The sequence below is a fragment of the Chiloscyllium plagiosum genome, chromosome 4 (genome assembly GCF_004010195.1).
Source record: "Chiloscyllium plagiosum isolate BGI_BamShark_2017 chromosome 4, ASM401019v2, whole genome shotgun sequence".
Lineage (NCBI taxonomy): Eukaryota > Metazoa > Chordata > Chondrichthyes > Orectolobiformes > Hemiscylliidae > Chiloscyllium > Chiloscyllium plagiosum.
In genome coordinates, this window is record NC_057713.1 from 40,411,845 (window position 1) to 40,424,912 (window position 13,068).

General features: G+C 40.7%; 1 protein-coding gene across 1 annotated transcript in view; it reads right to left on the bottom strand.

Moving 5' to 3' along the window:
* si:dkey-22o22.2 (neural-cadherin) overlaps positions 1-13,068 on the bottom strand; it is a 246,362-nt gene that overhangs the window by 66,844 nt on the left and 166,450 nt on the right. The window contains exons 13-17 of the mRNA XM_043688104.1: positions 12,028-12,277; positions 11,599-11,726; positions 10,209-10,395; positions 9,503-9,646; positions 2,654-2,937 (exon numbers count right to left, since the gene is read on the bottom strand). Of these exons, the coding sequence (XP_043544039.1) occupies positions 2,654-2,937; positions 9,503-9,646; positions 10,209-10,395; positions 11,599-11,726; positions 12,028-12,277 (993 nt within the window). The remainder of the gene's footprint in view (positions 1-2,653; positions 2,938-9,502; positions 9,647-10,208; positions 10,396-11,598; positions 11,727-12,027; positions 12,278-13,068) is intronic.

Below are 13,068 nucleotides of genomic sequence, written 5' to 3' on the forward strand. Positions count from 1 at the left end.
CCACTATGCCACCCAAGTCTGACATGTGCCAGCCTCTAGCAACTCTCAAGGCACACCTCCAATCCACTTACCAGGATGCTTCTGCACATCAACTTCTGGCTGCACATGCAGCTATCTTTGTAATGCTGCTAAAAGGACACTATATGCTTAGGCACCTGTACCATAGACTGGACAAGGCTACGTTTCTGTCATATTGATCGCTCACTTCACCTGAATGATCACAGCATCCCTGGCTTGCATTGCCTTGCTTTATCTTTTTGTGTTGTGCACCCCCAACCAGTGTTACCAGGCTCAAATGACTTCAGTCTTGCCTTGCAGTTTCACGTAGACATAAAACAAGTGAACTTGTCATGGTTGTCAGTCAAGAGCGAATGAGTAGGCAGCACAATAGATAACATGCAAGGTCAGTGTTGTCTGGGGTTGGTGGGTATTACAGATAATTGTGAGAGTGGTGGAACATGAGCCTTGCTGAGTTGTGGGCACAGCAGCAGAGATACACTGAGGGGAGGTATCAGATGTAGCACCTACACCTAGTGGTATGGATAAAGACATTTGACCTTCTTCCTACAGTGCTATGGATTCCTCCAGATCACTGAGATTGTTGTAACCTAGGTGGCAATCTCAGACCAGGCTGTCTTGGTCTGATATCATGGCCTCCACTGCTAGTTCTAGGGAAGAGGAAATTCTGTGCCTGCACAACCCTAATCAACAAGGCCGCAAGGCTACTGCCTGCAAAGTGGGGTGCCAGTTTCCCCATCTGCCACATCCGTGGCAAATGTCAGGAACTGTGCAGGGTGACTGCAGAACTGGCACTGTCTGTCCAAGTGCACAACACAATTTTTTAAAAGATTGCAGAGATGTAGGTCTTTTGGCTGATATTCGCTGAGTGGCAAATGGTTCTGGGACTGGCACGTGGCAACATTGGTGCAGAATCAGACAAAAGAGACACCATAGAGGTGGAGTAGGTAATGAGTCTAGTAAGATACAGCTAGAAATCTCACTGGGCCTCCAAAAAATTAAATGGAACTCAAACTGAGCCAAAAATAAGTGTCATTCGACCCAAAGTGTTTATGTTGAACCTTTATAAATGATTGATACATGGCTGTTAAATAGATGATCTTGTGTTTACTTTCGGGATGGAAATGTCATCAATAGCTACAAACAGCTCCTTTGATATTAGGGAAAAGAAACTAGAGAAAATTAATCTCTTTTTACAATACTGCTGTAGATCAGATAAAACTACTAAATGTTACAATGGGTTTGAATAAGGCAATAAAAAGAAAGTCAATTTCTGATAATTGGTGATTTGCTGACTTGAATGCATCACCAAAGAAAAAGAGAAATGTGAAGAGAATTTTAATTTGGCAAGGTATTAGGGTATGCTATTTTGTTGCTACCATGAAAGAAAAATATTTTATATCTTGTTAGGTCATAATGAGAAGACAATCTATATAACCAAAGTACCAAGGAATGCTATTCAATCCTGATCCTTTGTCCTCTCAAACTGGTATTGCACTTCATCTTGTCTTTCTTAATCCTCTTGTTATGTCCTAGCTTCAGGCTAATCTTTTCTGTAACCTACTTGAATCCCTCTCTCACAGAACCAAAATTCCCATAACCAAATTCAAGAATGACACTGCGACTCTAACTATGGTGAATTGTTCATCCTGCACATTTCCACAGGTTTTGAGACACTGTTCACATTAGCTTTGTCAAGTGTCCATTCCTTGTTGTTCAGGTTACACAGGATTGAAGCAAGATAGTGAATAGTAAGGTACAGCCACAACTATATTTGCTGAATCTTCAGTTGCTCTCACATGAAGATTTTCTACTATCTCACAATGGTTTCATTTTATGATTCAAAACAACCCTTTATTCATTTTGATCACTTTTCAGCCCATCTAAGAGCATCTTTCTCATTTATATTGGCTATTGATTACCATTATGCTCTCATTATTTGAAGTATCCGTTCAGACAAGTGATGATTTACATTTGAAGCAGGTGGGACTTAAATCTGGGGTTTTTGGCTCAAGGGTAGTGATACTACTATTGTGACCCAATAGTTTTTACACATGATTTTAGTGTCTTCATTTGATGAAGCGAATGTTGATCATGAGATTTTTTGTGAACATTGGGAGGAAGTAATCACAGTATTTACTATTTTGTGCATATACTTTCTATCTCACTGTTCTCTGCATTTCTGTGATCATTTCCTTTCTTTACAATTTTATGATTTTTTAATGATTCTAATTATGAGAATTATTTTCTGCTGAATTTTGTACTGGCAACAAATCTGACCTTCTTCGAACCCTTTTCACTTGACAGCCTGAGAGAGAGAGGTGGTGGAAAGAGAAAGAGAGAGGTGGTGGAAAGAGAGAGGTGGTAGAAAGAGAGAGAGAGAGACAGAAAATAAAATAAATGGAGGATTAAGATAGGGATAGAGAGACAGAATGCAAAGATTTGGGAAACCTGACAAAGACAAGTCATTATTCATGATACGTGGACTAAATTTAAATGATTCACAAAGATGCAAGGACAGTGTTTTAATCTCCAACATCATCCAACTCCAGGGGCACATTTTCAAAATAACTTTCACTTCACGCTTTAAATTACAGCAATATTATTATCCACATGGTAATACAAACATTCACACCTGTAAGACAAGAACTGGAAGGTCTACAAGCTCCTCCATAATGCTGTCGTGATACTCATTCTGTGTGAAGATTGGTGCCTCATCGTTCTTGTTGATGACATTGATAATCACTAACGTTTGGTTTTCCCACTTTCCATCTGAAGCCACAAGCCTCAGCTCATAGTGTTGTTCTTGTTCATAATTTAGTCGTTGAGCAATAAAGATTGTTCCAACTTCTGGCTCCACATCAAACATTCCTTTAACATTCCCTGAGGTGATCTGATATCTCAATTTTGCATTTGCCCCTGAAATGAAATGAAGACAAAAAAGAATGCAAATTTTCTTTAACATTTTGTTAACTTGTCATGGTGTAATAATTTTTATCAGGGTTTCCTATTTGATGTCTTCTAGTTTTTATATTTGCAACACTTCACCATAAAATCACCATTTCACTTTTCTAAGGAATATTTAAACGAGCTACGAGTGGATCTGGTTTGAAGCTACAATGCATTCACTGTGCCATTCTTCCTAAGTACTGGAATATTAAAGCAGTGAGCTATATTTTTCCTGGCTTTTTGAGGAAGGCCATGGAGGTAGGATTTGGCAGGAAATCAGGGAGAGGACCTACTTTCCCCAGTCCATTCCTGATGCTGTAGAACCTTCCTGGAATGGGCTGGAAATCAGATTGCATGCCCACTCCACAAGAACAGGCAACCGACTACTGTAGTTAAGGCCCTAAACAGGAAATGATTTTACAGTGTTTATGGTATTTAACCATTGGAATATTTGTTCATTTGCATAAAGGCTGTCATTGCCTTCACAGGCCAGGGGAATTATTTGAGTTGGAGGACCAGTGCGAGTGAGGACAACAATTATAAGAAGACACAATTTCGGCAACAACAGAAATATAGAAAATAAGAACAAGACAAAGTCATTTGGCCATTCAAGCCTGCTCGGTTTTTCAATATGGTCATGGATGATCATCCAACTCAGTTCCCTATTTCTGCTTTCTCCCATACTCTTTGATCCCTTTATCCCTAAGAACGCTATTTAACTTCTTCTTGAAAACATTAAATGTTTTGGTCTCAACTGCTTTCTGTGGCAAAGAATTTCTCAGGTTCACCACTGTCTGGGTGAAAGATTTCTCTTCATCGAAGTCCTATCCTGTATCCATTACCCCTCATTTTGCACTTCCCAGTCATTGGAACCTCCTTTCTGTGTTTCCCCTTTTCTAGATTTCTACAAGACCCTCCCCCTTCAATTCAGTCTAAACTCCAGTGAATACAATCCTTGCTGATCCAGTCTCTCTTTCTACGTTCGTCCTGCAATCCCAGGGATCAGTCTGGTAATCGTCACTACACTGCTTCCATAACCAGAATATCCTTCCTCAGATAGAGAGATCAAAAACTGCACACAATATTCCAGGTGTGGTCTCACGTGGGCTCCATACAGTTGTAGAAAGACCTCCTTCTAATGAAAGAGTCACCGGGACTCAAAATGTTAGCTTGCTCTCTCTCTCCATGAATGCTGTCTGACCCACTGTGAGTTTTGGTGCAGGAAGATATCCTTGTTCCTGTACTTGAATCCTCCCTTTATGAGGTCCAACATACCACGTACGTTCTTCAATGCCTGCTTCACTTGAATGCTTACTTTCTGTAACTTTCACCCTCTGAAATGGCCTAGTTGTACCAATTGCTACAAAATCTCAACAAAGAAATGAAAGCAGATGGAGCACCTGACATCAGCCTAGGCACCAGAAAAGACAACAGCAGAAACAGCTTTGTCAACTCTGCAAGATTAACATCTGAGGGCCAGTGCCAAAAGTGGGAGAACTGTCTCACAGCCTAGTTAAGCAACAGCCTGACATAATCATACCTTACAGACAATGTCCCAGACATCATGGTCACCATCCTGGATATGTCCTGTCCCACCGACAAGACAGACCCAGCAGGGATGGCGGCTTAGTGGTATACAGTCAGGAACGAGTTGCCCCGGGAGTCCTCAACATTGACACCAGACCCCATGAGGTCTCAGGTTAAACTTGGGCAAGGAAACCTGCTGATAACCACATACTGTTCTCCCTCAGCTGATGAATCAATACTCCTCCATGTTGAACAATACTTAGAGGAACCATTGAGGGAAGCAAGGGCGCAGAACGTACTATAAGTGGGGGAATTTCAATGTTCACCATGAACAGGGGCTCAGCAATAGCACGAATGACCGAGCTAGTCAGGTCCTAAAGCACATCACTGCTAGACGGGACTGCAGCAGGTGGTGAGGGAACATGAGGGAAAAACGCACTTGACCTCATCCTTAATAATTTGCTGGCTGCAGATACATCTGTCCGTGACAGTATCGGTAAGAGTGACCACTGCTCAGTCCTTGTGGAGACAAAGTCCCACCTCCACATTGAGAATAACATCCATCATGTTGTGTGGCACTATCACCAGCTAAATGGGGCAGATTTTGAGCAGATCTTGCAACTCAAAACAGGGCATCCATGAGTGACTGTGGACCAACAGCAGCAGAACTATACTCCAGTACAATGTGTAACCTCATGGCCTGGCTTATCTCCCACTCAGCCATTACCATCAAGCCAGAGGACCAACTCTCGGTTCAATGGAGAGTGCAGGAAGGCATAATAGGAGCAGCACCAGGCATTCCTAAAAAAATGAGGTGTGAAGCTGGTGAAGTTACCAAAAAGGATTGCATGCCAAATAGCAGAAGCAGAAAATGATAGACAATTCTAAGTGATTCAACAATCAATAGATCAGATCTGAATTCTACAGTCTTGCCACATTCAGCCGTGAATGGTGATAGATCATTAAACAACTCACTGGAGGAGGACCAAAAGAGAAAATGCTGTAAAATCTCAGCAGGTCTGACAGCATCTGTAAGGAGAGAAAGGGGCTGACGTTTCGAGTCTAACTGACCCTTTGTCAAAGCTAAAAAAAGGGAGAAATAGGGAGGTATTTATACTCGGCTGAGAGAAGGTGAGTCTTGGCTCCAGAAGCAAAGATAGCAATAAAGAGGTGATAACGACAGTGCGTAGAGAGATTATAGGGAGATTAGGAGCTGTGAATGACCAAGACTGAAGCCAGTGCTGTGTGACAAAATATGTGGGGGATGGGGAGGATGGGTGAAGCAGAGGAAAAATGGAAAACAGGGGAGAGGGTAGCAAAGGGGGAAGAGGAGAGGAAAAGGGTGATAAGAGAGTGGGGAGTGAGAGAAAGAGAGACAATCAAGAAATAACAGGTACAGAACAGTGAAAAAATAAATAAATTTGTCAAAGCTTTGACAAAGGGTCAGTTAGACTCAAAACGTCAGCTCCTTTCTCTCCTTACAGATGCTGCCAGACCTGCTGAGATTTTCCAGCATTTTCTCTTTTGGTTTCAGATTCCAGCATCCGCAGTAATTTGCTTTTATCACTGGAGGAGGAAGTTCACAAATATCCCTATCCCCAAGGATGGAAGAACAGTGCAAAAGATAAGGCTGAGGCTTTCACAGTAATCTTCAGCTAGAAGGGTCAAGTGGGTGATCTCCGCCTTCTCCAGTGGTCGCCAGCATTACAGATACCAGTCTTCAACCAATTATACTCATTCCACATGATTTCAAGAAACGGTTGGAGGCACCAGATACTGCAAAGGCTATGGCCCTAACAACATTCTGGCAATAATATTGAAGTCTTGTACTCCAGAACTTGCCTCTCCCCTAGCCAAACTCTTCCTGTACAGTTACAACACTGGCATCCACCCTACAATGTGGAAAATTACCCAGGTATATCATGTACACAAAAAGCTGGACAAATCCAACCAGGCCAATTACCACCCCATCAGTGTACTCTTGACCATTAGTAAAGTGATGGATGGCATCATCAATAGTGCTCAGCTATAACCTGCTCAATGATGCCCAGTTTGGGTTCCACCAGGGCCACTTAGCTCCTGACCTCGTTACAGCTTGGTTGAAACAAGGACAAAGAGCTGAATTCCAAAGTGAGGTGAAAGTGACCCCCTAACATCAAGACAACATTCGACTGAATGTGGCATCAAGGAGTCCTCACAAAACTAGAATTAATAGGCATCAAGGCAAATGCTCCACCTTTTGGAGTCATACTTGGCACATAGAGAGATGATTGTGGTTGTTGGAGGTCAGTCATCTCTGCAGGAATTTGTCAGAGTAGTGTCCCAGGTACAATTATTCTCAGCTGCTTCAACAATGACCTTCCTTAAGTTATAAGATCAGAAGTAGAAATGTTTGCCATCGGCTGCACAATGTTCAGCACCATCCGTGACTCCTCTGATATTGAAGTGACCCATGTTCAAATGCAACAAGATCTGGACAATATCCAGGCTTGGGCTGACAAGTGGCAAGTAACATTTACACCACATAAATGTGAGGCAATGACTATCACCAGTAAGAGACAATCTAATGACCATACCTTGACATTCAATGGTGTTACCATCATTGATCCCCAACTGCCAACATCTTTGGGGTTACCATTGACCAGCAACGCAACTGGACTCTTAAACACAGTGATGACAAAGGCATTTAGGAATATAGACAGTAACTCATTTCCCCAAATCCTTTCCACCATCTACATGGCACAAGTCAGGAGTGTGATGGACTACTCCCCACTTACCTGGATGGGGTGCAGGTCCAACGACACTCAAGAAACTTGACACCATCCAAGAAAAAGCAGATCATTTGATTGGCACCACATAGACAAGCATCCACTCCCTCCATCACTGACACTCATTAGCAGCAGTGTGTACTATCTACAGGATGCAGAAGTTCATCAAAGGTCCTCAGGCAATACCTTCCAAACCCACAATCACTTCATTCTAGAAGGACAAGGGCAGCAGATACATGGGAACACAACCACCTGCAAATTCACTTCCAAGCCACTCACCATCCTGACTTGGAAATATATCTTCGTTTCTTCAGTGTTGCAAGGTTAAGATCCTGGAATTCTTTCTCTAAGCACATTGTGGGTTACCCACAGTACACAGACTTAAGCAGTTCCAGAAGGCTGTTCACTGTCACTTTCTCAAGGGCAGTTAGGGACGTGATATAAATGCTGGCCAGCCACCGACATACCACGTCACACAAGTGAATAAAAATAACAGGAATAAACCCATTTGGCCCCCTCGAGCTTGCTCTGCATTCAATTTAATCATGGCTAATAGGACATTCCTCACTTCCACTTGCCTGCCCTTTCCCCCTAACCCTTGATTCCCCTACTGATCACAAATCTATCTGTCTGTCTCAGGCTTAAATGTACTCAAGGACCCAACCTCCACACCTCTTTATGGCAGAGAGTTCCACAGACAATAAATCCTGTAAGGAAAAAAAAATATTCCTCATCTCAGTCTTAAATTAGCACTCTTTTATTCTGAGATTATGTCAATTGGTCCTAGACTCTCTTATTGGAGAAAACATCCTCTCAGCATTTACTCGGGTCAAGACCCTTAAGAATCCCTCCATGTTTCAATTAGTTCATCTGATTCTTCCAAATTCCAATGAATTGAGTCCCAATTTGTTTAGCTTTTGCTCATGAGATTGGGAATGATCCAGTAATGCTTCCCTGAATTGCCTCCAATGGAATATCTTTCCTAAATAAGGGACCACAACTGCTCACAGTACTCCAGATATGGTCTCACCAATATTTTGTACATCTTACAGTAAAACTTCCCTCTTCATATACTCCAACTCCCTTGAAATAAGAGCCAACATTCCATGAGCCTTCCTGTTTACCTGCTGAACCTGCATGCTAGCTTTCTGTATTTCAACCACAAGTACCACCAAGTCCCTTTATTTTGCATCTTTTTGCAGTTTTCCTTCACTTGAATAATACTGTTTTTTTGTTCTCCCTTCCAAATTGAGCAACTTCACATATACCCGCATTGTAACATTTGCCAACTTTTTGGCTAATTACTTAACCTATCACAACTCTTTTAATCCCTCTCATAACCTGCCTTTCTATTAATTGTTGTGTCATCTGCAAATTTGGCTTTTGCTTTTGCATTTGCATTTGTACATTTGCTTTCTTCCTCCAAGTCACTAACATATATTAGAAATGGTTTACTTATGATACAAACAGGTGAGCCACAGATACTGAGTCCCACAACACAGTGAAAGCTGCAATAGCTATAACTTGGCAAATGATCTGTATTTAAACTTCTGGATATAAGATTGAAAGTCCTACATAATTATGACGGCCATTCTCAGGCAGAATTAGTGAATGATATTTCATTACGTTACAATCTATAACACACTTTGTAGCAACAGTTTAAGTAATAGATGACACAGTCACCCTCAGTTTCTCTCCAAATATTTGATCCCAGCACTCTCTAATTTTCTGACATTGATCACTCTGTAGCAGATTTGAAACCAATCAATTTATGCATGATCAGTAAGTGACGAATTAGGAATCCTTTGTACTGTTGCACTACTGCCAGTTCACCATATGGTGGAACCAAATCTCAAGAAGTCATTAAAGATTCATTTATTGGTGCAATGACACCCACGCTCCTCAGTTTATTTTCAAGTCCCACTCACAAATGTTCTTGTTTTTAAATCAAGAATGGGAATATATTGTGCTGTAGGCACTGACATAAGCAGCAATTCATGTGAGATAGTGAATAGGACACCCGCTTATTTGACTTTGTGAGCGTGTGGTATAGAGAGGATTTGTAATTGACAAGATCAACCCTTTTTTTGCCCACTTCACTTTATTCCAATGTGGCTCACCAAGCAGCAATCAGCAGCATTGCCTGTGACTGATTTTATTCTGGAACACCATTTCATTTGGAGGCACCTCCTTTCTGTGAAGTCACATATGAAAGAATTGCATGATACAAAGAGACATACCTTCATCTCCATCATTTGCAGAAACAGTGATAACAACAAAGCCAATGTCTTTGTCCTCATCTATGTTTATTGTATAGGTTTCCTGTGGGAAGGCTGGTGCATTGTCATTCACGTCACTGACAAAAATCCTCACATATGCTGTATCTGTGAATAGAAAAATGTCCACTCACTTTTAAAGAGTTAATAGAACGTAATGAGGAAACATAGAAATATCACTGAGTATTTGCCATATGTAAGCGTGTGGTCTACTGAAGTTTAAATTCACAACAAATTCAGCAATAAGAACACAATACAATAGAATTCTGTGTCACATCTGGAAAGTGCTGAAAAATGCTTTTAATGCCAAGTAGGCAGCATTTGCCAATGGGATGTTTTTGTACAGAATAGCCTGGATGATCATTTCTTCAAGGTTCAGCTCTGCTCCTGTGATTATTGAGCAGAACAATGGCCTGAAGCGAAGAACATCACAGGGAGTGAAGAAAATTGGTCAAAGCAAATTAAGTAACATGAGTTGAATGACACCTCCAAATGGAAAACAAATCATTTCATAATATTACTTGTCCACTTTATTTTGTTCGGTTGCATAATTTGTAACTAATCTTAGTTAATTAAACACCCAAACTATTTGTGTACTTATTTGTGGACAAACACATCCACCTATTTCATTGGTTTATTTGAAGAGCTGATAACATAGGTACATATATACCAGTATTGGGCTGTCCATGCATGCCAGGCCGAGCAGACTCAGAGTTGTCTTGAGATTGAACTTCTATCAAATAAGACCCTTTCACCTCTCTGTCAAAGGATGTCTGCGTGAATATTATTCCTGTTTCAAAATCAATGCTGAAGTAATTATAGTCTCCACTGACATCCTTCACTATAGCATAATTAATCTGTAGGTGAAAGCAAAGAAAACGAGTGAGCCCTCAAGTTTGAATGAACATTCGATTCTGTGACGTTTAGTTATAATTACCATACATCAAAGAATACTGATTGATTCAAAATAAATTCAAATCCATTCAAATAGAAACTAAACCTATGTAACTGCATGTACATTATCACATTTTGCAATTTACTTTGTTTCATGGTATCTGCACTGTTAGTATTACTTTCAGAACTTATAACAACACCAAAATGTTCAATTATTTGCCTGAAGAATACAGTCTGTATTACACTATAGGAGAGAAACATAGGAGAGAAATAAAATTTACCAACAATTTGTAGATAAATTAGATATACTGTAGTCAAGGGATTAGGTAGACTAAAGAGGACAGCCACAAAATAGTTACATACTTCACCCTCAATAAAGTGAAAGGCTGTAACAATGTTCATACACAAAATATGCTTGGGGAAGTGAGGTGGGACTGGTGAGCTTGTATTGTATAATCTCTTGTTACCATCCCTATATCTTTCTGTGGAGAAAAGTGCATGTTTTCTGTAGAAGACAGGTCACTTGTTCATCATATTTTTCAAATATGCTTTCTAACCAAAAGACACTGGAGCAGAATTAGGCCATTCGGTCCGTCAAGTGCAGGGTTACGAGGATAGGGTGAGGGGGTAAGACTGTGTGGGATGCCCTTCGGAGGGTCACTGCAGCCTGAATGGTCGAAATTACCTCTTTCCACACTATAAGGGCTCTATGATTCTAAGTCTACTTCACCATTCAATCATGGCTGTCTTCTCTTTTCAACCTCCCCAGATCTCACCTCCTCATCCATTGTGAGATCACTTACACTTACCTGGTTTCAGACCCAAGGTCTTAAAATCTGGAGACTATTTGTGATCTCCAGCGGCATGGTTAGATCTACACAGCTGCTGGCCAGTCAGCTAGAGTGAGGGGCAGAAATCCTTCCTCCAACAAATGGAACTCATCAGAGCATTACAGGGCTTTTATGATCTCAATTCTGTTAGTTGATGGAAATGATTCAACAAAAAGGCATCTTCAGCTGTATGTTACCTGTTTGACCTGGGCTGTGCACCTACCCAACCAAGTCCATGAACATGAATCATGTGAGGAAGGTGGTTATCCAACAATTATAGCATAAAACAAGCAGAACTACTTGGAGAAATACAATGTGCACAGCACAATTTCTAACCTTTCCATGGCGTCCTGAATCCAGATCAGTTGCTGATACCTGCACAACAGACAGACCAACTGCAGCACCTTCAGGGACCGTGGCTTCATAAATGGATGAGGTAAAGAAAGGAACATTGTCGTTCACATCTGAAAAATTGAATAATTAAGAAAGGTCATGTTGTAGCATAACAATAGAATGAATCTTCTGCAATCAATAGATGACATGATCATTACTGAATTTTACTAAAAGACTCTTTTAAAACAATCACCCATGTACAGGCCATGCATAAAGTTAGGGATGTTATTTCAAATAGAAAGCACAAACTGACTGAAATATTTTATTTATTTCTTGGAAACTGCTGACACTATATTGAAGTGTTTCAGCAAGCGAGGGAAACTTTGTAAGATTCAAAGACCAGCATCTAAACTTAGTTTACCTCAAACATACCTGTCACATTGACAAAGATGGTGGTAAAGGAGGCTAATGGAACTGCAGCCACATTCTGAGCCCTGACTCTAAGGATGAAAAATTTTGTAACCTCAAAATCTAGTGGTTCTGCCACTAAAATAGAGGCTGATCCATCAGCACGATTGGGTTTCAGGTAGAATCGGATTGGCATGTTTGTTTCTGGAACCTGGCCTTCTTCCAGGTTGTATGTAACTCGTGGGTCACCAAGAGGAGATGTTGCCTTGACAGTCTAAAATCACAGAAAGTAAGACTTAACATTAAAAGTGCTGTAATCACTAAACAGGACAGTCAGAAAACAATTACATACTTCACTCTGAATAAGGTGAAATATTGTATGTGAAACTACAATATTCCTACACCTAATAATGTTGGGGAAGTGAGGTGGGACTGGTGGTCTTGTATGCTGTAATCCTTGTCATCATCCTTATATGAGACAAATGCATGTTTCCCATTCAGTGGAAGAGAGATAGCTTGCTTTTAGTATTTTTCCATTATACTTTATAAACAACTGTTAGAAATGCACATGTACAGTGAGCAGTCATGCATCTTCTGATATCACTTCTCCTGATAAGAGTTGGAACTCTGCTTGGTTTATAACTTGCACCTAGGACAGGACTTTCCCAGTTAAGTATATTGATGAGCTGGGATTATCCTGGAAAACATTTCAGACAGGAATTCTAACATCATCCTATCAACTTTCTGCTATTCCCAAAGTGGGTTACATGGAAAGTAATTGAGCTGATTAAATATATGATTAAGAGCCTTTTTAACCATAATTTCTTCCTTTACCAAAATTATGTCTGAGTAGGGTAATTGAGGAGGAACCTCTTTGTTGGTTCATGGTATGTGGTAACATTAGATGGGCTAGCATTTGTTGCCCATACCTAATTGTTCTTGAGAAGGTGATGGTGAGCTACCATCTTGAATAGCTTCAGTCCACGTGATGCAGGGGCACCCAAAGTACGGTAAGAGATGGATTTCCAAGATTTTCAAGACAGTGACAGTAAAGTGATACCCCGG